Below are 23,766 nucleotides of genomic sequence, written 5' to 3'. Positions count from 1 at the left end.
AATAATACGAAAAAAACATTATCAGCAATTTTGGGTGAAATATCACAAAAACATGGATTTTGAATTTTGTTTAGAAAGTGGTCATTGTTTTCAAAATACAGTTTTCTTAAATTTTAGAAAATGTATTTTCAAAAATCTTAATCGGATACTAATTTATATTTATGAAAAAACATAAACGAAAAACTGTTTAAAGAATTTAAAATAATAAAGGTTTAAAGTATGGAGAAAAAAGAAGGTTATAATAATAAAAAAAGTTAAAAAAAAGTATGTAGGAAGAGAGAAAAGATAAAAAGAAAGAAAAAATAAAAAAAAACATATTATAATAGCATATTCATAAATAAATTAAAAAGTTATGGCCCAATAAAGAAAATAAACAGTAAAAACTATCCAATCCTTTATCTGATTTCAAAACTACCTATTTCTCAAATTAAAAACTTAAAAACAACTCATTCAACAATTTTCTCTATCTGTTTTGATCTTCGTTTATCAATTTCCACACTTTTTGACATACAGTAAAAACTCTATAAATTAATAATATTGGAACTTTTATATTTTATTAATTTATAGAATTATTAAATTATAAATTTCAAAGAAAAAAATATTTCTTATTTTTTATTAATTTTTAAAAAGATTGTTTAATTTTTTAAAAGTACTTTCTAAAGTTTAAGATGAGTTTCAAAAAGATTTAAATTTAAAATGAATAAAAAGCATAATTATACTCGTATTTTAGTAGATTACCTCATGTATATGTTTAAATCAGATTTTTTTTATGGTAATTATTAATTTATGATATTAACGGGACTATATATTTACATAGAAGTTTTGTTAAAGTTATTATCTTATTATCTTATCGAATTGTGTCATATTTTGAACTGGTCCAACTCAGGACTATGAAAAATTATTAATTTATAGTGTTTATTAATTTATCAAGTATTAATTTATAGAGTTATAGTGTTTATTAATTTATCGGGTATTAATTTATAGAGTTTTTACTGTAGCTTGCTAGTGAGTTTAGAAGAGAAGGTGATCTAAACTAAACTGGCTTGAAATTTTCTTCTGACTCCAGAAAATCGGCATTTATAGTCACTCTCAATTGAATTTTCTTCTTCTACATCGGTTAGTTTCCGTTATGAATGGTCATTGCCTTTTTCCACACTCCCCTTTTTTTGGCAATATCTTTAGATTCTCTAGAAATGAAAAACAAAGGCGGAAAGGGTCTTGGAGCTATCACATTTTGTGATATATAGGTTTTCTGGAACTGACAAAAAAACCAAAGAAACTTAGAAAGAGCCTTTCCGCTTGTCATTTTTGTAAGAAATAGATCCTACCTTAGGTCTTTGGAGATATTTTTTCATTACCTAAAGCACACGACTTTGAAGTCATCATACAAAAAAGAAAACACAAAATAAAAAAGAAGCTTGAACAAAGTGACCAACCATAGGTTCATTTAGTTCAACTCTTAAAAAACCGAGATTTCAGAAAAACCATTCCCTTATCTCTCTTCTTCACCATTTTGCTTATCTACCTCCAACACAATGATCAATCTGTTTCTATCCTCGAAAAAATCTATGTTCTATGAAATAATATGGATGCTCTTTTTGATCCCATCTTTTGTTTTCTCAGATAACAGGCTTCGCAGAGGCTGCAATGCCCCGTTTAGTTGTGGCAATCAAGAAGATCTTTTCTACCCTTTCTAGATATCTGGCAGAGAAGAATGTGGCCACCCCGACTTCAAGCTCGAGTGCAACACAAGTTTCGCAGAGGTTAGCATCTCCTTCTTGAAGTTCAGAATCTTAGAGGCGAACTTTACCTCTCGTATCCTAAGACTTGCTAGATCAGATTATATTAGCAATCTTTGTCCCAAAAACCCACTAAATACACCGTTCAATGAAAACATCATCCCTTTTGCTCCTGACACCGATATGCTGACAATTTATTATGACTGCCGCCAAGACATTTCACAATCTGGCGCAGCGTACGAACTGAAAACTAGTTCTAGAGAAGAATCGAAGATGATCTTTCAAGAACAACTTTGGCTCAATCAAGAGAACTCGCTAAGAATTCAAATCTTGAGACCGAACTTCTTGGTCAACACAAGGGTAAGAGAAAACTCTTTGATTAATAATTCCAAAACTGAAAAATAATGAGGCCACAAGTTGGTTATAAATATACGACTAAGATCCTTATCACAAACGATAAAGGATATATTCTAATTCTTAAATTAGGAAATACTTAAGCTTATCTAAATAAAAGGAAAATTAGAAAAGTAAAACCCAAAACCAAAATTAAGTAAAACTTGACAATTTGATTGTCAAGTTGGCGCCAATGCTGCTGCATCAGGTCCCCCCTACTTGAGAAGGATTCGACCTCGAATCAGAAGTTGTGTCGTCACCAAGGAAAGGAGTCAGATAGCGAACATTGAAGACATCAGATGTGTTGACATCAGCTGGCAATTGCAGACGATATGCGTTGTCATTTATACGCTCCAAGACCTCCAAAGGACCAATTTTCTTGGCTTTAAGTTTGTTGTACGCGCGAGATGGCATCCGATCTTTAGAAATGTATGCCCAAACGAAGTCACCAACGTTAAAAACAACACGACGACGATGAACATCTGCAGCTTGCTTGTACTTAGAGGCGGAGGATTCCAAATTAGCAACAGTCTTCGCATGAGTTTGGGTGATTTGATCAACAAAAGTCGCGGCGTCTCCATGGATACGAGTACGATCAGGTAAATTGGATAAATCCACCGGAGCTCGAGGAATGATGCCATAAATCACCTGAAAATGACTGAACCCAGAACTGCGATTCACGACACGATTGTGAGCAAATTCTGCTTGAGGCAGTTTAGAATCCCATGTCCCAATTGCATCTCCGACAAGGCAACGTAAAAGATTACCTAAGGATCGATTGGTAACCTCGATTTGCCCATCTGTCTGGGGATGATAAGCAGAGCTCATATCCAAACTAGTGTCCAAAAGTTTCCACAAAGATCGCCCGAAGTGTCCAAGAAAACGAGAATCTCGATCAGAAACAATGGAGGATGACAATCCATGCAAGCGATATATCTCACGAAAGAACAAAGTGGCGACCTGAACTGCATCTGTAGTCTTCTTACAGGGAATAAAGTGGACCATTTTTAAGAAACGGTCAACAACTACGAAGATAGAATCAAACCCTCTCTGAGTACGCGGAAGTCCCAAGACAAAATCCATACTAATATCTGTCCACGGTTGAGTTGGGACTGGCAAAGGTAGATAGAGTCCAGCATTAGTGGCGTGACCCTTGGAAGTCTGACACACGATGCATCGCTCAACAAAGCGTTCGACGTCTCAACGCAAGGACGGCCAAAAGTAAGATGTAGAAACCAACTGCAAAGTGCGATCTCGGCCAACATGTCCTTCACGGTGCAATTCAGAAATCAACTGTAACCGAAGGCTGCAGTCAGGGATACAGAGACAGGTACCACGAAAAAGAAATCCATCATGAATGGTATAATCAGGCGAAGTATGAGCAGAGGCAGCTGCAAATATCGGACCGAAGAAGGGATCAGTTGGGTATAAGTCCACAAAAGATGCAAAACCTTGAACAGAAGAATGAAGAACCGCGAGCAACGAAGTTCTTCGACTCAAGGCATCAGTGACACGGTTGGAAGCACCAGAAGTATGTTTGATGACGAATGTGAACTGTTGAAGATACCCAATCCACGAAGCATGTCGAGAAGAGACCTTTTCTTGGCTTCCCAGATGCTTAAGAGCATCATGATCCGTGTACAGAACAAACTCCTTATGAAATAAGTAATGCCTCCAGTGCTTGATAGCTTGCACTATCGCATAAAATTCTACATCGTAAGTACTGTAGCGAGCGCGAGAACCAGCTATCTTTTCGCTGAAGTAAGCGATAGGTCTGGTTTTTTGGCTTAGGACTGCACCGATTCCCGTTTTAGATGCATCACAATGGAGCTCAAAAACCAACGTAAAATCTGGAAGAGCTAATACTGGTGCCGAACAAAGCTTTGCCTTAACCAGTTGAAATGCTGATTCGGCCTCTGGTGTCCAAACAAAGTGACCATCACGAATACAATCAGTAATCGGAGCCATAAGGCTGCTAAATTGAGGGACAAATCTTCGGTAGAAAGAAGCTAAACCATGGAAGCTTCGTGTTTCTGTAATAGTCGTAGGAGAAGGTCAAGATTCGATAGCAGACACCTTTGCCGGATCAACCGCCAAACCCTCAGAAGACACAATGTGTCTAAGAAAGTGTACGTTCGACGAGCCAAAGTCACATTTCTTCAAGGTTGCAAAAAAATTATCACGACGAAGGACGAGCAGAACCTCGCAGAGATGAACAATGTGCTCAGACAAGGAGGAGCTAAAAATCAAGATATCGTCAAAGTAGACGACCACAAACTTGCCAATAAAAGGACGTAAAGCCTGATTCATTACACGCATAAAGGTGCTAGGAGCATTAGATAATCCAAAAGGCATAACCAGCCATTCAAAAAGCCCTTCACATGTTTTGAAAGCCGTTTTCCACTCATCTCCTGGCTGAATACGAATCTGATGATATCCGCTTTTTATGTCTAATTTAGAAAAGATGGAAGCGGTACCAATTTGATCCAATAAGTCATCGAGTCGAGGAATAGGAAAACGATACCGAACTGTGATCTTATTGATAGCACGACTATCAACGCACATGCGCCACGAACCATCTTTTTTTGGGACGAGCAAAGCCGGGACAGCGCACGGACTCAAGCTTTCACGCAAGAAACCTTTAGCAACAAGTTCTTCGACTTGACGACGCAACTCTTCATGTTCACTAGGACTCATTCGGTAGTGAGATCGGTTTGGTAAAGCAGCATCTGGAACCAAATCGATACGATGTTGAATGTCGCGTAGAGGTGGAAGTCCAGTAGGGAGATCCTCAGGAAATACGTCAGCAAATTCTTGCAGTGTTGCTGAGAATGCTGGAGGAACTTCCGGAAAGCGGGGCTCAGCAAGCGGTTTGGTCATGAATATAAAAACGAATCCTGCATCACGCATTGCTGAAACAAACGGGGCTCGCTGGAGAAATAGGATCAGATGAGCTTGTGGAGGAGCAGGAGATGAAGTCGCAGGAGTCAATGTGAATCTTCTGTTGTTGAAGCTAAAGCTGTAAGTGTTAAGAAACTCATCATGTAGAACTCGCCTGTTAAATTCCCAAGGTCGGCCGAGAAGTAAATGGCAAGCATCCATAGGCACAATATCACAATAGACCTTGTCTTTGTAAGTTTCGCTGACCGAGAAATTTATCAAGGCACGCCGAGAAACAGTAACATCAGTCCCTTGTTGTAACCAGGCGAGTTTATAAGGGCAAGGGTGTGGCTCATCAGGAATGGAAAGCTTGGAAACGGCATCGGCAGCGATGACGTTCTCGCAACTGCCAGAGTCGATAATAAACTTGCAGACCTTCCCATTAATTATACAACGTGATTGGAACAGAGTGTTGCGCTGTGGACTGGTTGGGACGGCACGCGGTGTTAAGCATGTACGTCGCAATACCAACAGCTGTCCTGAATCTGGAGGCAACACCTCTTCCTCTTCGACAATATCATCATCATAAACTGGTGCAGACTCAGGGTCAAATTCGTCGACGAACAGACCACGACGATTACAGGAGGGACAAGCTGACTGGCAGTGACCAAGAGCACCACAAGAAAAACACCGAAGACCACCAGGTCTGGGGCCTCGTGTCGAATCATCAGTTGCTAGTGCTGGCTCTGTTTTAGGAGCAGAAGCATCGGGAAGAACAGTTGGTGAAGGCGCTGAATTGGCACGAATGGGGCGACTCCAAGATGCACTACCGCTACGCAATTGAGCTTCCACTGTTAAGGCTTGCTGATGTGCTTCAGAAATCGACAAAGGGCGAAAGAGATTCAATGTATGCTGAATTTGCTGGCGCAGGCCTCCGATAAAGCGCGTAACAAGATGTAACTCTGTGTCGTTTGTCTCCACACGATTCATCATCATAAAAAACTCTGTCGCGTATTCGTCGACAGTACGACCACCTTGACGTAAATTCTGAAATTTCTGAAACATCAGTTGTTCATAATTATAGGGCAAAAAAATTTTGCGCATCTCGCTCTTCAATTTATCCCAAGTTGTGATTTTAGACTTGCCAAGACGGGCTCGAGAAGTCTTGTTCTGTGTCCACCAAGCTGCCGCCCTGTCACGAAATCGGATTGCAACTAAAGGCACACAACGATCATGAGGTACTTTCTTGAACTCGAGAATTTCATCAATAGTAACGAACCAATCCAGTAGCTCTTCAGCGACGGTGCTGCCACGAAATTCTGGAATTTCAAGACGAAAACTGTACTCCCAACGAGAATTGATGGCAACAGATTCATCGTCGGAGTCATCCGATTCTTCCAACTGGTTATGATTACCTCGACGACCACCAAACGGGTTAATATCTTCAGCGTTGTTAACATGGTCATGTTGCGCGTGCTGCGGAGTTAATTCCCGAATAGCATCGGTTAGACTCTGCACTTGGGCTTGGAGATCAGCGATAGCTTGTTACGTAATCTCAGCGTCAGTAGGCGGAACAATTTTTTTAGGTCTCGCCATTGAAACAAGGAGCGTAAGCTCTGATACCAACCTGGCGCAGCGTACGAACTGAAAAGTAGTTCTAGAGAAGAATCGAAGATGATCTTTCAAGAACAACTTTCGCTCAATCAAGAGAACTCGCTAAGAATTCAAATCTTGAGACCGAACTTCCTGCTTTGACGACGTTAATCAAGTCAACACAAGGGTAAGAGAAAACTCTTTGATTAATAATTCCAAAACTGAAAAATAATGAGGCCACAAGTTGGCTATAAATATACGACTAAGATCCTTATCACAAACGATAAAGGATATATTCTAATTCTTAATTTAGGAAATACTTAAGCTTATCTAAATAAAAGAAAAATTAGAAAAGTAAAACTCAAAACCAAAGCTAAGTAAAACTTGACAATTTGATTGTCAAGTTGGCGCCATTGCTGCTGCATCACAATCCATTTCTACTTATGTTGGAGAGCTTGCTTGTGAAGACGATGTGAAAAGTTACTATGTAACTAGAAACCTCTCATCACCTTTACTTCATGGGATTAGTGGCCTTTTAAAGGACTTCAGGGGAATTTGTAGAAGAAACGTCAGTATTCCCGGTTCTAGACTAGCGCTGAATACACTGGAGAGAACTCCGACTGTAGACAATCTGAAGAAGGCTCTTGAAGATGGTTTCAAGCTTGAACTAAACCGAGATTGTTCGCCTAGACTCTGGGGGTGCTTGTGAATATGATCAGATCTTAGCCAAGTTCGTCTGCTATAATGACAAACGAAGTAAGATTTATTGCCTACAGTTTTTTCTACATATCTGGATAGGATCATTAAAGAATGTCAATTTATACAAAGTCCTTGAGTTTCAATTTTTGTTGTTGTTGTTGTTGTTGTTGTTGTTGTTGTTGTTGTTGTTGTTGTTCTATCTAGCAAGATTCGAAGTTCTGTATTCTAACTAACCTTTTTATGGTACCATTTCAATGATGATGCAGCCTTCTCTTTTGAAGATGTACTAGGTGCTCAACTTCTCCTATTCTTTCCATAGACCTAATTTAATTACCACATACCATAGGCAACATCATAATCTTATTATGGAATTGTTTTTGTTTTTGTTTTTCTCTCTAGCACTGGAGTATATTCTAAGTGGATTGGTGGTCATCATTCTTTTAGTCGCAATCCTACATTGTGTAAGGGAAGACATCAGATAATCCAAGACAGCGTAAATTAAAGTCCCTTATTCTACTGAAACACTATAGCTATGCGAAAATAAAAACAATTACAAAGTCATTCGCCAAAGTGGTTGGAAAAGGCGGATTTAGAACTGTTTACAAAGGAACCCTTTGTGATGGTCGTAGTGTTGCAGTGAAGATCTTGAAAGACTCAAAGGGTAATGGGGAAGACTTCATTAATGAAGTTTCTAGCATGAGCAAAACATCTCATGTCAACATTGTCGACTTGCCTGGATTCTGCTCTGAAGGTTCCAGGAAAGCAATTCTTTATGAATTTCTGGAAAATGGATCTCTTGATAGGTTCATCTCGAGAAATGCCTCAACGAATTTGGACTGGACAACACTATACAACATCGCCCTAGGCATTGCTCGAGGTCTAGAGTACTTACACCATGGCTGCAAAGCAAGGATTGTACACTTCGACATAAAACCACAAAATGTACTGTTAGATGACAATCTTTGCCCAAAAGTTTCAGACTTCGGCCTTGCTAAGCTCTGCAAGAAGAAGGAAAGCATCTTGTCACTACTGGACACAAGAGGAACGATAGGGTACATTGCACCCGAAGTGTTTTCAAGAATGTATGGTAGAGTCTCCCACAAATCAGATGTGTATAGCTATGGAATGTTGGTCTTTGAGATGATAGGAGCAAGGAACAAAGAAAGAGCTTATGAGAACTCTGCATCGAACGCAAGCTCAATGTACTTTCCAGAATGGATCTATAGGGATCTTGAGAAGCAAGAAACTGGAAGGCTTGTCGAGAATGGAATCAGCAGCGGAGAAGAGAATATTGCAAAGAAGATGACATTGGTGGGTTTGTGGTGTATTCAGTCTTCCCCATCAGATCGCCCGTCGATGAACAGAGTGGTGGAGATGATGGAAGGAAGTCTTGAATATCTTGAAGTGCCTCCGAGGCCTGTCTTGCAGCCACTTCCAGCAGCACCGCTTTTCTTTTTGTATTTCAGAGGAGAGTTCAAGCGCCTCCGAGGTACTAATATGCTCCACAACTTGAAAGTTGGAACCTTCGAGTTTGTAAAAAGATAATCGTCGTAAATGTCATACTCTAGACGAGAAATTCTAAATAGTTTCGACTATAATGGTATTTGCACAACAAATAGAGAACATCCATCAGTATACAATAAAATTTAGTAATACAAAAAATTAAGTATCTTTGTTAATACATACCTTTCCACACACGTAGAAGTTTTTGACCAATGAGGCTATGACTAATCTCATTCATTTCTTCACCTTTTTCTCTTCCATGAATCTTCTTCTGTCTGTGTTCTGATATTACGAGACAGGGGACCACTGTCAAGGAAATATAGAGAATCAAATGTAAGCTCGTTAATAATTCGAGTTTTCCTCTGATATATATATATATATATATATAGAGATAATCTAGTTTTGAATACTCGGTGATGTAAATAAACCGTTCAAAAGGAGAAATAAAGAAAAATCTTGTTTAAAACTTGAAACCTCTTTTGTTCAAAAAAGAAACTTTCAAACTTCTTCTTCTTCTTTATGTTGCTCTTCAACTTCCACAATCATTGAATCTGTAAGGATAAACCAAAGTCCTCTGAAAACTCCTAATCTCCAATAATCATCTCTTGTTATTCACTTCTTCCTTCCAAACCTGTTCTCTCTGTTCTTGATTTCCTATGTCTCCATCCATGGTCTCATTTTTGTTCATGCTCTTCCAGTTGTTAAGCGTCTCTGTTCAAGCTCAGAGTACACAGACAGAGACAACAACAACTACAACAGAGTTCGTTTTCCTAGGTTTTAGAGGAAAAGAATCGGAGATTCAAACACAAGGAGTAGCGATCATCGAACCCAAGGGACTACTGAGACTCACCGATCAAAACCCAAACGTCACTGGGACAGCGTTCTACAACAAACCGGTGAGATTGCTTGACCATAGCAATCTCTCTACCAAAGCCAAAGTTCGATCTTTTAGCACTTCCTTCATCTTCTTCATAGTCAATTCTGGCTCTAGCAACGGAGGTTTTGGCTTCACTCTCACTCTATCTCCCACCCCGAACCGTCCAGGCGCCGAATCTGGACAGTAATTAGGACTTTTCCACAGAGAGAACGGCGGGAATTCAACGAATCACGTTTTTGCAGTTGAGTTCGACAGTGTACAAGGATTCAGGGATGGCTCTACTACAAGAGGCAATCATATCGGTCTGGATTTCAACAGTGTCACCCCGGCTGTCCAGGAACCTGTTGTATACACAACCGACGATAACTTAAGAGAAGATTTCCTGCTCCAGAGCGAACCAATCAGGGCCCGTTTGGATTATGATGGACCCAACCAAACGCTGAATTTGATTGTTTCCCCAGCTACATTTGCGATTGACCCGACAAAACCATCAATCTCGCGACAAGTTCCAAAGCTATCAGAGATCGTGCAAGAAGAAATGTATGTTGGATTAATGGATTCACCGCAGCCACAGGGAGAGATCTGTCGAGTGCTCACTATATAATGGGTTGGAGTTTTAGAAGCGGTCGAGATGGTTTACCTGCAGAAAGGCTCCCATATGGGGCTCTTCCTCGTTTGCAGCTCAACACAAGGAAAAAGAAAGGTTACATATTATTTGAAAGTCTCTGTATTAGTGAACATTCCTCAAATCTCAATACAGTATATAGTTTGCAATACTGACATGCTACTTCTTTCTTGAAGGCTTGCTAAATAATCATGCCTTGGCCACAAAGATTCTTGTGGGTTAGATACCAATGCCACAAACTCTTGAGTTTTTTTTATACAAAGTAACTAACTGGATCTATGTTCTGTTTTTCCTAGTTGCGGGTTTGATAGTAAGTATACTCATGGTGTTGGAGGTATTAGCCTTTTTTATCAGAAAGAGGAAAACATCGAATGCTCAGAGAAGAAAGAACTTGAAGGCTCTTATTCCGTTGAAACATTATCGTGACAATGAGGTGAAGAGGTTTACAAACTCATTTGCTTGCGTAATTGGGAAAGGAGGATTTGGTACTGTTTACAAAAGAAACCTTCCTGATGGTCGTGAGGTCGCGGTCAAGGTTTTGAAGGACTCAAAGAGAAATGGTGAAGATTTCATCAATGAAGTTGCCAGTATGAGCCAAACATCTCATGTTAACATTGTTTCTTTGGTTGGATTCTGCTATGATGGATCCAAAAGAATGATTGTTTATGAGTTTCTAGAGAATGGTTCTTTGGATCAGTTTATCTCAGCAAAGGCCTCTGCAACTGCCAAATGGAGGAGGCTTTATGAGATTGCATTAGGAGTTGCGCATGGTCTTGAGTACTTGCACTATGGCTGCAAAACAAGGATTGTGCATTTCGACATTAAACCTCAGAATGTGTTGCTGCTTCTGGATCGGTGATGTTCTTTATTATAGCTGGATGTTTGTTCTGTCTCGTGACTCTCGTCAACCAGAGAAGGAGGACATCAGAGGATCCGAGACAACAGAATCTAAAGGCCCTTATTCCACTGAAACACTATAGCTACGCGCAAGTTAGGAGAATTACAAATTCGTTCGCTGAAGTGGTTGGGAAAGGCGGATTTGGAACTGTCTATAGAGGAACCCGTTCTGATGGACGTATGGTTGCAGTGAAGGTTTTAAAAGACTCTAAGAGTAATGGGGAAGACTTTATTAATGAAGTTGCGAGCATTAGCCAAACTTCTCATGTCAACATTGTTACCATGTTAGGATTCTGCTCTGAAGGTTCCAAAAGAGCAATTATTTATGAGTTTTTGGAAAATGGCTCTCTTAATCAGTTCATCTCAAGCAAGAGGTCGTCAAATATGGATTGGACGACGGCACTTTATGGAATTGCACTAGGAGTTGCTCGTGGTCTTGAGTACTTACACCATGGTTGCAGAACAAGGATTGTACATTTCGACATAAAACCTCAGAATGTACTCTTAGATGACAATTTTTGCCCCAAAGTTTCAGACTTTGGCCTTGCTAAGCTCTGTGAGAAGAAAGAGAGCGTCTTGTCATTGCTAGACACAAGAGGTACAATAGGATACATTGCACCTGAATTGTTTTCTAAAATGTACGGTAGAGTCTCCCACAAGTCAGATGTGTATAGCTACGGAATGTTGGTCCTTGAGATGATAGGAGCAAGGAACAAAGAGAGAGCTGATCAAGAAGTTGATTCTAACACAAGCTCGATGTACTTTCCTGAGTGGATATATAAAGATCTCGAGAGGGGAGACAATGGAAGGTTTAAAGAAGATGGAATCACCTGCGAAGAAGAGGAGATAGCCAAGAAAATGACATTGGTGGGTTTGTGGTGTATTCAGTCTTCCCCATCAGATCGCCCACCAATGAACAGAGTGGTGGAGATGATGGAAGGAAGTGTGGATGCTCTTGAAGTCCCTCCTAGACCTGTTTTCCAAATTCCAGCAGCATCTCTTCAAGAATCTTCTACGCTTTCGGAGGATATATCCAGTTCCACAGAAATATGTTCCATGAATGTCACATAAAAGGAAAGAAATCATAAAAGCAGTAAATACATTTATTCATGAAATGTTGTAATATACTGTCTACATTCTAGGTCGACACACTGTGTCACCAGACTTTGACCTTTTTATATCTTTGTACACCTATTAACGCTCATCTGGGATTTCTCATGCTTATTCCTTTTCTTCTTACTTCTCCAGCCAATTGCCTAGACTGTTTCTAGAAACCCCTCGAAAGTAACCTATTTCAAACATATCAGCGATCTCATTCTGTGGCAGCTTTCTCTGCTTGTTTGCTGGCAAGTGATGCAACAAACTTCTTCAGATGTCTGATGAAATCTGGATAGAGTTCAAGGTCACAGTGTCCACCTCCACTTATCCACAAAGGTTCATACTTCTCTTTGCTGAGTTCCCAGAGCCGTCTTCCATGAGAACAATCAACTACCTCATCCGCTGTTCCCTAAAAGACCAACAAGAAAGTTCAGCGACTCATATCCATAAACTTCAGAGGTAAATGCGTCTAGATCCTTCTTGTGAGTCACTCTCTTAATGAAAATGGAAGCAAAAAAAGCCAAAGCAGCCAAAGAAGCCAGGCAGAAAAACAAGAAATGTTGGTTTTACTTACATGGATAACTAATACAGGACATGTTACTGCGCCGATCTTGTCAATATTCTGCAAAACATGGAATCGTGCAGGTGAGCACTGAGCAGCAGCTATACATGTAACAAGAAGCGAAATTTGAAGTTTCCTAAATCACCTTGTAAATGTCAAACCAATATGTACATTTCACCGGATACAAAACCCTCATCCCAGACAGAATAGGACACTGTAAAACCACGCCTCTCAAGTTAGGTGTGCGTGAAGCTAGATCGAGCGTTGGTCCACTACCGACAGATTGACCATATAATATCAGTTCATCGTCTTTCATGCCATACTTCTCTTTGAGGCATTTATACGATGCTTCTATATCAGCATATGTATTACACTCACTTGCCTGATCCAGATACCAAGTTCTATGTCAATAAGAAAAAAATCCACGGAAGTCTATGACTTATGATAATACATAGTAAGCTCGGGATTTATACCTGTCCTGTAGACTGACCATAACCAGAGTAATCATACCTGAGAAAGAAAAAAGCGATGGACGCATTAGAAAACAATCTAACATAGTCACTATTATATGAGAACATGTTTATCAACAATAACGAAAGCAAGATAGCAAGGCTATTAAAAAAAGTGGAAATGAATCAAAATCACAAAAGGAGAGTCGACATGGTTAAGTCATTATGATAAAATGTTGCAATAGATTCTGGCGATTATAAGAAAAAGGAAAGTGTGACTTAACTTTCCTTACACAACTGATATGGATATAAAGACACAAACTTTGAGGCTAAAGTACTGATCTTTAAGAAGATTGATTCTTCTATTAATATATTCATAACAAGAGAACAAAACAATTCAGCTTAAAACGCACAAACTTTATCTCTTACTGTAAGCAAAAGGAAAGTGTGCCTGTAAAATTTATGCAACCCAAAGTTTTAACACGAGTCAGGATTCAAAGACCCAAACTTTGAGGCTAAAGAACTGATTTTTTACAAAAATTGATTCTTTCATTAATATATTCATAACAAGAGATCAAACCAATTCAGCTTAAAAGGCACAGACTTTATCCCTTACTGCATAAATTTGAGCATTGTTCCTCTGAACAAATTTGGATTCAAACATGGAACAAAACTTTAGAGAAAGAGATTGAGATGTTACCCCATAAGATTAACACGAAGGCGGTTGCTAAGCTCGACAAAAAGCTCAAACATTTGCCCCAAATCGGCGGCGTTACCATGGGAATACAGAACCGTGCCATTAGCTTTCGAGTGTTTGACATAAATCGCCACGATCTCATTGCCACAACGTGTACGGAGCTTGAGGACGTCGACGTCATCGCGCCGCGGAATTTCCGGTATGTAAAGTCGTCCGCCGCAGCTATCGTCGGCGACTACATCGTAAGACGGTGGTGTTGGTGGGAAGAAAGCGAATTTAGCAGCGATTGATGAAGTAACCCCTCCCATTAAAACAACGACGATGATCCTCCTTCTTGTGATAAAATTTACACCTTAATTCATAGATTATACCTTCTTTTCCAAAAGTAGCAGAAACCCTGGAATCCTCTTTTGATTTCCGAGATCTTATGGAAACCAAGACAAACAATTAACAAAAAAAAAACGGATTGTAAGATCAAGAAATCAATACAGGATTTGAATCGCACCGCGGCGCGTGAGGGAGGAGAGGCGGCGCGTGTGGGATGGTGGCAGATAATGGCAGAAAGTTTAGGAATATCCGTTAGCACGAAAAAGTCAAAATCAGCAAATAATATTAGGTGGTTGAAGATTGGCTGCGATATTTTGCTTTTTTTATAGTTTGTTAAAAAGAAAACGTGGCGTTTATGGATTTTTTATTAGTAATAAAATAAATTTAGAGTTATGAGTTTAGACCATTTTTGAATGTGATTTTTTGGCAAAATCATTAATACGTTATTTCTTTGGAAAAAAAATAATTGTATTATTGGTTGGATAATAAAAGGTATAGTCTTTCTGTCTTCAGTTGAAAATTAGAGTTTTGTATATTTAACGAACAATAATTAATTTGTTTTGCAGGATAAGTGAAAATGTGTTAGTTTTTGCTAAATTAATTCATTTCTATGATAACCACTCTTTTTTATCAGCATCATTCTATTTCTACATTTATTGTGATGAGATTTTGATTTCATTAGTAATAAAATAAATTTAGAGTTATGAGTTTAGACCATTTTTGAATGTGATTTTTTGGCAAAATCATTAATACGTTATTTCTTTGGAAACAAAATAATTGTATTATTGGTTGGATAATAAAAGGTATAGTCTTTCTGTCTTCAGTTGAAAATTAGAGTTTTGTATATTTAACGAACAATAATTAATTTGTTTTGCAGGATAAGTGAAAATGTGTTAGTTTTTGCTAAATTAATTCATTTCTATGATAACCACTCTTTTTTATCAGCATCATTCTATTTCTACATTTATTGTGATGAGATTTTGATTTCATTGCCTTAAACGATACCTGTATTTTTTTACATGCTTAACTAAGAACATCTTTAATGTATTTTTCAATGTTTTTAAATCTGATCTAGACAATGAACCGGATTATCTTCCGGATCACCGAATCACTGATTGGATCGATCCGAATCACTGATTGGATCGATCCGAATCACTGATTGGATCGTGGTTCGACTTTGGGTTTGATGTTTGATGTTTAACGTTTGAAACTTTTTTAGATTTTAATTTTTGTTGACTAATATGATTATTATTAGCACAACTTAATTGTAAAATTAAAATTCTAAATCCAAAATAAATACAAAACCATAAAATTGTAATAAATCACTAATGACAAAATAAAAGTAATAACGTATCATATCAATCAATCTTGGTTATTTTTATCACCATTTTCTTTTCTTCAAACAGCATAATAAAATCTTTGTCAAAATCTAAAGAACCATAAATGATATAGTTTAGTTAATATTATGTATAACTAAAAAAGTATTTAATCAACATATTAAAAATTACCATCCATCCAATGTTTATGGGTTCGTTTCTTCATCATCTTTGTGATATTCTTCAGATTCATAATAATCAAGTTCGCCATGTTCTCTTTCTTCTACAAACCAAAACTCTAAAGCATAATTAAATAAATTAAAAACTTGAGAAACAATTATAGAGAAGTCAAAGACTACATAACAAACAAATACAATAGTAAAATACGAAAAAAAAAGAGTAGAAGAACGACTTACATAACGATTTTGGAGTTTGTGTGGCCGATGATTCACAAATGACTTGGGAAGAGAACAAACTAAAAATCAAAATCTTTAAATCCTTAATCCATAAACCACAAACAAATTTCATATCAGGGTTTTTAAAAATCAAAAGTTTCGAATTTAATCTAAATTATTTTTATTAACCGGTTCAACTCTCATTCATCAGTTCATCCACTACCCGGGTCACAGGTTTACATGATTTTTGTTGGTTTTTTGCGGATTTTTATCCAGCAGATTTCAGCATCAAACCCAAACCGGTTTTCCCAGCGGGTCATCGGATTTACCGGTTTAACTGCAGGTCCGGGTCGGGTATGAAAGCACTGGTATTTTTCTATTCTTGTTTTCAAAATGGTGTTGGATTTATTGTTAATTATTAATAATGTATTTTATTGGAGAACCCTCCAAAAAGAATATTCTAAGGATAAGAGTTGCTGACTAATCTATGCAATTAAGATAAATACTGCCGAATATGATAATCGTAAATAATGAGATAGAAGATTATTATAGGATCAATTTACTATATACCAAAAGTTAACCAGAAAATTCATCATATACTAAAAGATAATCTAAAATTAGTTAGCAACTGACAAATCTAATTTTTATCACCACTTTACCCCTATCTTCTATTACGTCATACCAACTTGCAGCTGACAAAAAATATTAGTAGAGGACTGGAGCATTAAATGCTTGTCAGAAGGATGCAGAGATAGCATAGATAACAACCCCGCCGCCTGCAAAAAGATTTGGTGTATCATATTATTGTATGGTGAAAAATAGATAACAAACATTAATAAACGAAATTACAACTTAAAAAATTTAACATCTCCAATTTTTTTTTTACATCTCCAAATTTTACAGAGAACAAACAGTATCTCATTAATGTAACTATATGTTAACTACATTATCTAACTTAATACAAATGTCGATAAACTTAACATATCAAAGGTAGTCTTTAACCTTAATAAAAATGGACGATAACTGTGTACTGTTATAGTAGTTATTCGTAGGACTAAATTTCATTAACATATAAATATAACACTAAACAATAAACTCTAAAACCAGATACTAAACACTAAACCATAAACGATAAACCGTAAACCAAAAACAATATAGCAATATAACTTTAATCTAAAACCTAATTTCTCAACGGTGAACCCCAATGTAATCAATATAAACCCTATCCCCTAATTCACTAAACACAATCTTCAAGTGTGGACCCTATAACAGTATCTCCTTAACGTAGTTATCCGTTAACTATATTATCTATCTTAATACAATTATCAATAAACCTAACATATTAAGGGTGGTCCCTAACTTAACAAAATGGTCGATAATTGTGTATCGTTAACGTAGTTATCCATAGGACTACTAATAAGATTATCATTAACATATAAACGTAATAGTAAACAATAAACTCTAAAATCAGACTAAAACACTAAACCTTAAACGATAAACCGTTAATCTAAAGCAATATAGCATTTTAACTTAAATCTAAAACCTAATCTCTCAGCGGTGAACCCCAACTTAATCAATATAAACCTATCACCAAAGCACCAAAGCACTAAACGCAATATCTTTAACTATGAATCCTAACTAAATAAAGTTGTCGATAATAATTGGTCGTTAACAATGTTATCCATTGGAGTAAAAAATCAGATAACCATAAACATATAACGTAAACAGTAAATCCATTCATAATAAACCTTACACCAAACCTCGTTAACATTCTACTAGATAACATACATATCGTTATCATTAACTACTAGATAATCTGTTATCGTTAACTAGATAACATACATATCGTTAACATCTCGTCATTATGACAAGACATGCATATCGCAGTCTAGCCTGTTTGTCCATAACAGACCAATTCTGAAGCATCTGGAGCACATTGTTAACAGAAATATCTCTACCACCTCCAAACAAGTTATCATAGAATGTGTCGTCGTTGTTGGACCTTCTTCTCTTCTTGGCAGCAGGAGGATATTTCCCACAACACAACCTTGTCACTATTTTGAACTCACGGAGACTAAACCGAATAGGTTTACCGGCGAATAAGGCCAAAATCTTGTTTACTTTAGCAACTTCCACCATTCATGTGAGGGTGAAAATAGCAAATGCACCAGACCAAGCCGGTTTCCCGGAGATTTCGAATAATTTTCCATATTGAGTCTTGTAAATAAACTGTCTTTCCTCCTCATCAAGTGCATGCTCGATCTCAGATATCACATTTAATTTCTGGTAAATATTGACTCTCTCGCCGGTGGGAACATAATCGGCGACAAGAATTCGCTGAGGAAGCTCTAGATCCGCCATTAAACCTGCAACAATAACTCTATTAGCAACTTCAGATGTAACTGTAAAACTGGAATTTCAATTTTTAATATAAAAAATTTGAGAATGAGGAAAAAGAAAACTCTATACCAATTATCTGAGTATGTCGGCGCACATCGATATGGAGCCCGGACCGACACCGATTTGAAAAATATACAGAATTGAAAAGAGGATTAGAGGAGAAAAAACGATGGAAGAGAATATCGCTTTCGAAGTGTATATGGAAATTCAGTTAGAGGTGAGGTGTAGAGAGAAATATCGGTTTCAAGTCTTTCTCTTTCTCTTTCTCTTCTCAAATTTATTTTTTCTCTTTCCACTATAATATATCGAAAACAGCGAACAGTTGCTTGTGAACAGACATAATCTTTTCATTGACATATTTTCCAGAGTCCAGGATCCACGCTATGAAAAAGAAATCAGTTTAAAGAATATATGTTTTAGGAGTTTTATGGTTTTCACGGTATATTCCTTTTGTTACAAAATAATTGATGTTCACAGCATAAAAAGTTAATAAATTTGTATTAAAATTGAAAACAAAATAATTCGACCTTTTTTACTCCTAAATCATCAATTTCCGAAACGGATGAAATTTATCTAGACCAAGAAATACACCTTTCACAAACAAATTCACAAAAATTAGCCAAAATCAAGAACGAGAACTGAATTAAGCTGCAATAAGAAAACAAAACCAACCTATGAATTGAATTCTAAACAATCAATTAAAATGTTTGGGGAGTTTTATTGTTCAGGAATTGTTACAAGAACGGGACGCCAAGCTCGTCGAAGTAACCTACATCGAAATGTACCAGATAACATGGGCCTAACTGAGCCGTTAAAGCCCATACGTCGAGCCGTTAACTCTTCCCCAATACCTCCGTTATTATTCACGCCGTTAACCGATAAAGCTCTCTCCATCTCCTTCCCCGCATCATCGCCGCCGCCGAGACGTCCGCTTTTATCCACCGGAGGCGAAGAGACGAAAAGCTCCCTCAGTTTCCGCCGAGATCGGATCTTATCTCTCTTCACGGAGACGCTCCTGGTACCATCGGATCCCGTCGGTTCATCGATGTTGTTTTGGATCTCCGGTGATCGCCACCGATCCGATGATCGGCTGAGTAGCAGACGCAGCGTTTTCCGACGGCGGAGGTGGATGACCGGACTACGCGTAGGACTCTCCGCGACGGTGCTGCAGTGAGTGGCGAGAAGCTTAAATTTCTGCAGAGACATTTGATTTGGACTTGTTGATCATTAGGATCGGTTAGTGTTTTGTTCGATTTGGTCGATTCTTTGCTTCATGTGAGTACTCATAGTGGAAGGGAAAGAATAACGTGACTAGGACCAGCACCATTCTTGAAGAAGATAGGTTACACGTGGCAGCAAGAACGAGTGTTAGAACGAGTGTTGTAGATTCTGCTGATTTTTTTTTTGTATGTATATATCTTTTAAGATTTTTCTATGGCTGGTTTTCTATTAAAAAAACATGATAGACCATTCTAATATTGTCATCTTAATTATGAAATATTATTACACATTCGTTTCAGTTCAAAAGTGGTTTCACATAAATTAAAAAACCATAGTAATTTTCTATTATACCAGTTATTCGTTATATAGTTATTTATGAATATAATAATAAAGTTAATACTGGAATTGTGTCTAAAATTCTATATTAAAAATTAAAAACGAAACTTAATTTGAAATAAAAAAAAGATCAATCTTAACAACCTATAAATTGAAACAAAGAAAGTATAAATTGATAATTATATAAATCTAACAATATTTTTTTATCTACAATGTTTTAATTATTAGATTTAACTAATATATTTAGTTGTATAATTTTTGATAATTATGGTAATTTCAAATGACGGGATAGATATTTTTCATTTTCTCATATGAATTAACAAATAGTCAATTAATTCAAAAGAAAGCAGAAAAAGTTTCTCAAACGCACAAGATCAAGTATGTTTTTATCAAAACAAGTCTTTAGGAGACTAGAAAAAACAGTAGTATACTTTCCTTTTGCTCTAACTTTCGTTTTTCCTCTTTCAAGATATTTCGTTCATGTACCATGTTAACTCGCTCAGTAATGTTAAAATGTTTTCTGCATAAGAGAGTTTGTGGTGGAGGTAAAACTGACATTGAATACAAGCTCGCCAAAGAAACTTTTGAATATTTAACTTTTTGAAAGACCAACTTTCACAAATTTATTGGTTTATATATATATATATATATATATATATATATATATATATATATATATATATTAGTAAGTTATGACTAATAATCAAAATCACATGTTTAAAATTAGGAAATTTTAATTTTTAAAAACTTCTAACTTTTTAAAAATCCAGCATATTCTACACATAAGAAGATCTGTTAAAATTGGAAGTGATTGAAGTTGACTTGCCTTTTATTTTTATTTTTGTGATGTTACAACTATTTTGGTCTACTGTTATTAGTTCCAAAATACATTTCTACTATTCCTAAAGAAACGCTTTTTAGAATTTGATTCCAAATATACATACCATAAAAATGAAGACCCACAAAATTTGTGGAGTCAGAACTAATCAACCAAAAATAACACACCCTCCCACACACATAGTTTTTGGTATTTTTTCACGTGAGTCAACAATGTTTTGTTATAGTATTTCATGTTTTTCTAAGTTGAACCAAATAACACTCCAGTTTAGTAAAACGTAAAATGGAGAGGGATTATTATTGTTCGAATCAATTTCTATAACAACTCAAAAATTGCACACTCTGAAGTTTTTGATATTGTCGATTTAAATAAAAGTGAAAAATAATATGACCAAAAATATGTCTTATTAGAGAATTTTTTTATATATCATTATATATATATATATGTACAATCTAAATTAACGATAACATCTATTATAATTTTGTGAGTTAGAATTAGTCTACGTATCACAGTCACATTGAATCATATATAATTATAATAAGATAGGGGAAAGAACTGAAACATAAAACAATAGAAAAAAATTCATAAACTAAAACTAAACTGTATTTGGTTAGTTGAATTAACTATAACAAAATTGTAAAGCAACTAAATGACAAACCTCTACTATTAAGTATTTAATTTTATATTATTATTTGAGAAAAACATTTAAAAATAACTTTTATATCATGTATTATTAACAACGTTACATGCTGAAGTGTCAATCACAGAGAAAGCTTCTCAAATTTTTTTTGAAATTAGGTTTAACGTACTAGATTAATTACATTATATGTCATTAACATTAATTTGGTTAGAGATTAGTTTATATCAATTATATATTTAATACTCAAACATTTAATTTGTAAAAATATTCTCTCTCTTTCTATTTTTTATAATTATAAAAATTTAATACATAATATTACTTATGTTACTAAATATTATATTTTTTATCTCATCTTTCTTAAATTTTAATTTTTTTAAAAAAATAATTATATTTTCTATTAATAATAAAAAAATCTAAATTTTTTCATATATATTATAATTTCTTATATCAAAACAAAATATCTGATGTTAGACTGGTTAGATAGAACGTATTAATCCAATTTAGTATATTTAATATATAGTTTCTTTTATATAAAAAACTACTATTAAAATTTAATTATAAAACTAATAATTATCTAGCATCTATGTTATTGTTTTACAAAATAAATATAATTTTAATTATTATTTACAATTGAATAATCAGCACATATATTTGAAATCAACTTACAATTTTATAATTGTATCTATATATATTATAGGGATTTTTGCTAAAAATAACCTAAAACTTGACTTTGAATACAAAAGTAGACCCCTGAAAAAACATTTGGCATAAATAACCTAAAGAGGTAGTGAAAAGACTATTTAATCATGTATTAGTAAACAAAAAAGGATGTCTTAATTACCGTTTACACCCTGACGAAGTCTACTAAAGAGAGAAAGAAGTCTAATAGTAGACTTTTTTTATCGAAATGAAGTCTACTAAGTAATTAATCTAGAAATTTAATTTTATAATTTAGAAAAAATTATTTTGGTATCAAATTTACATTCATAAATTCCGTAATCGTAAACCAAATGTACAGAAATTATTTTCTCATATTGCTAAATAGAAATTTATGTTTTTAAATTAAGTAGAAGTAAATTTATTATTTAGGTTTTAAAAGTTGTAGACTTCTATATTGAAGTCTGCTAAACCGAATAAATTAACCTAACCAAAATTTAAATCAAAATTAAACCGGGAATAACTTCCTTTAACCAAGAAAAACTGCCCGTAACCGGGTAAATTTACCTAGACCCCGTAAAATTACTAACCCTAACCGGAAAAAACTTATCCGAACCGAACGGAATTACGAGACTATATAAAGGAATTTTACAGATCCCGTAAAAAAAACCGTTGAAAGTTCGTGTTAAAAAAAAAAAAGTCGAAGGCGATTTCTGTTTCTCTTCTCCGGCGCCGCTGACTTACATAACCGCCGCAGATAAACCCGTTCAGGCAAGTTTTCTTCCTCCAACCACACCTCCATGCTTCCCTACTCTTCCGTATTCATCACCTTTCCGTTTTCGTAACCACCAGTGTCCAAATCTGAAATTAGGGGTTTTTTTTTTTGCAGATCTGTTTTCACCACTGGAGGTTAAAGTCATTTCCTGGCTCAAAACGGTTAGTAGATGTCCTTCCGAAGATATATACTTAGCTATTCCTCTATTTCTTCTATCTTTCTGTAATTTTGTCCGTCGTGTTTGAGTACTTAGGTTTTTTTCCCAGATCTGGTTGCATTTTCTCGACGCCGGCTTCATCTAATCACGACTGTAAACACTATAAACTTTGTAGATTCCATTTGGATGATTGGTTTTAGTAGACTTCATATACAGTATTTATCATGTATTGATTGCTTCGGTTGGGTTCAGTAGACTGCATATGCAGTATTTATGATGTTTTGATTGCTTCATGTGGCTTCCGTAGACTTTATATACTGTTTTTTTGATGTTTAGATTGCTTCAGTTAGCTTCAGTAGACTTCTCGACTCGGATTGTACTTAGAATGTGAAAGTAGACTTCCTTTGGCAAAAGTAGACTTCCTTTGGCAATAGTAGACTTCATTTTGCAAAAAAGTAGACTTCATTTTGTAAAAGTAGACTTCATGTTGCAAAAGTAGACTTCATTTTGTAAAAGTAGACTTCATTTTGAAAAAGTAGACTTCATTTTGAAAAAGTAGACTTCATTGTATCAAAAAGTAGACTTCATTTTGTAAAAGTAGACTTCATTCCTGTATAGTTTCAAACCATTAGTTATAACTAGTTTTTTTATTAGAGCTTTGTTACCGTCGATGCAGAAATCTATGTTAGACA

General features: G+C 35.9%; 4 protein-coding genes across 4 annotated transcripts; 2 read left to right on the top strand and 2 right to left on the bottom strand.

The window, feature by feature from the left end:
* The first annotated feature begins 1,535 nt into the window (after positions 1-1,535).
* LOC112088504 (LEAF RUST 10 DISEASE-RESISTANCE LOCUS RECEPTOR-LIKE PROTEIN KINASE-like 2.5) lies at positions 1,536-12,291 on the top strand. Its single transcript, XM_024158799.1, is given in 4 exon segments — positions 1,536-1,968; positions 7,040-7,289; positions 7,291-7,413; positions 11,149-12,291. Coding segments are annotated over 4 exon segments (1,935 nt in total). The 3' UTR covers positions 12,278-12,291.
* Positions 7,670-8,817, top strand: LOC112087121 (LEAF RUST 10 DISEASE-RESISTANCE LOCUS RECEPTOR-LIKE PROTEIN KINASE-like 2.5). The gene is given in 3 exon segments (XM_024157057.1): positions 7,670-7,770; positions 7,772-8,752; positions 8,754-8,817. Coding segments are annotated over 3 exon segments (1,146 nt in total).
* An 81-nt stretch (positions 12,292-12,372) lies between the features above and the next one.
* LOC18007922 (protein ABHD17C) lies at positions 12,373-14,572 on the bottom strand. The gene is given in 7 exon segments (XM_006391388.2): positions 12,373-12,444; positions 12,446-12,551; positions 12,553-12,713; positions 12,879-12,926; positions 13,012-13,248; positions 13,340-13,376; positions 14,016-14,572. Coding segments are annotated over 7 exon segments (957 nt in total). The 5' UTR covers positions 14,321-14,572; the 3' UTR covers positions 12,373-12,381.
* A 3,220-nt stretch (positions 14,573-17,792) lies between these two features.
* On the bottom strand, positions 17,793-19,770 carry LOC18008968. The gene is made up of 2 exons (XM_006391387.2): positions 18,520-19,770; positions 17,793-18,416 (listed from the first exon to the last, which is right to left on the bottom strand). Exon 1 carries the CDS (start codon positions 19,654-19,656, stop codon positions 19,168-19,170), a length of 489 nt encoding a protein of 162 aa, XP_006391449.1. The 5' UTR covers positions 19,657-19,770; the 3' UTR covers positions 17,793-18,416; positions 18,520-19,167.
* Between the last annotated feature and the right edge of the window lie 3,996 nt (positions 19,771-23,766).

Source organism: Eutrema salsugineum, unplaced genomic scaffold (genome assembly GCF_000478725.1).
Source record: "Eutrema salsugineum unplaced genomic scaffold, Eutsalg1_0 scaffold_9, whole genome shotgun sequence".
Lineage (NCBI taxonomy): Eukaryota > Viridiplantae > Streptophyta > Magnoliopsida > Brassicales > Brassicaceae > Eutrema > Eutrema salsugineum.
The sequence above is the reverse complement of the archived record's forward strand: the minus strand, read 5'-3'. Positions and strand labels throughout refer to the sequence as shown.

What these genes read in the sequence shown, in the direction of transcription:
- LOC18008968 (XM_006391387.2), bottom strand. Translation starts at nt 19,656, where the DNA reads ATGTCTCTGCAGAAATTTAAGCTTCTCGCCACTCACTGCAGCACCGTC.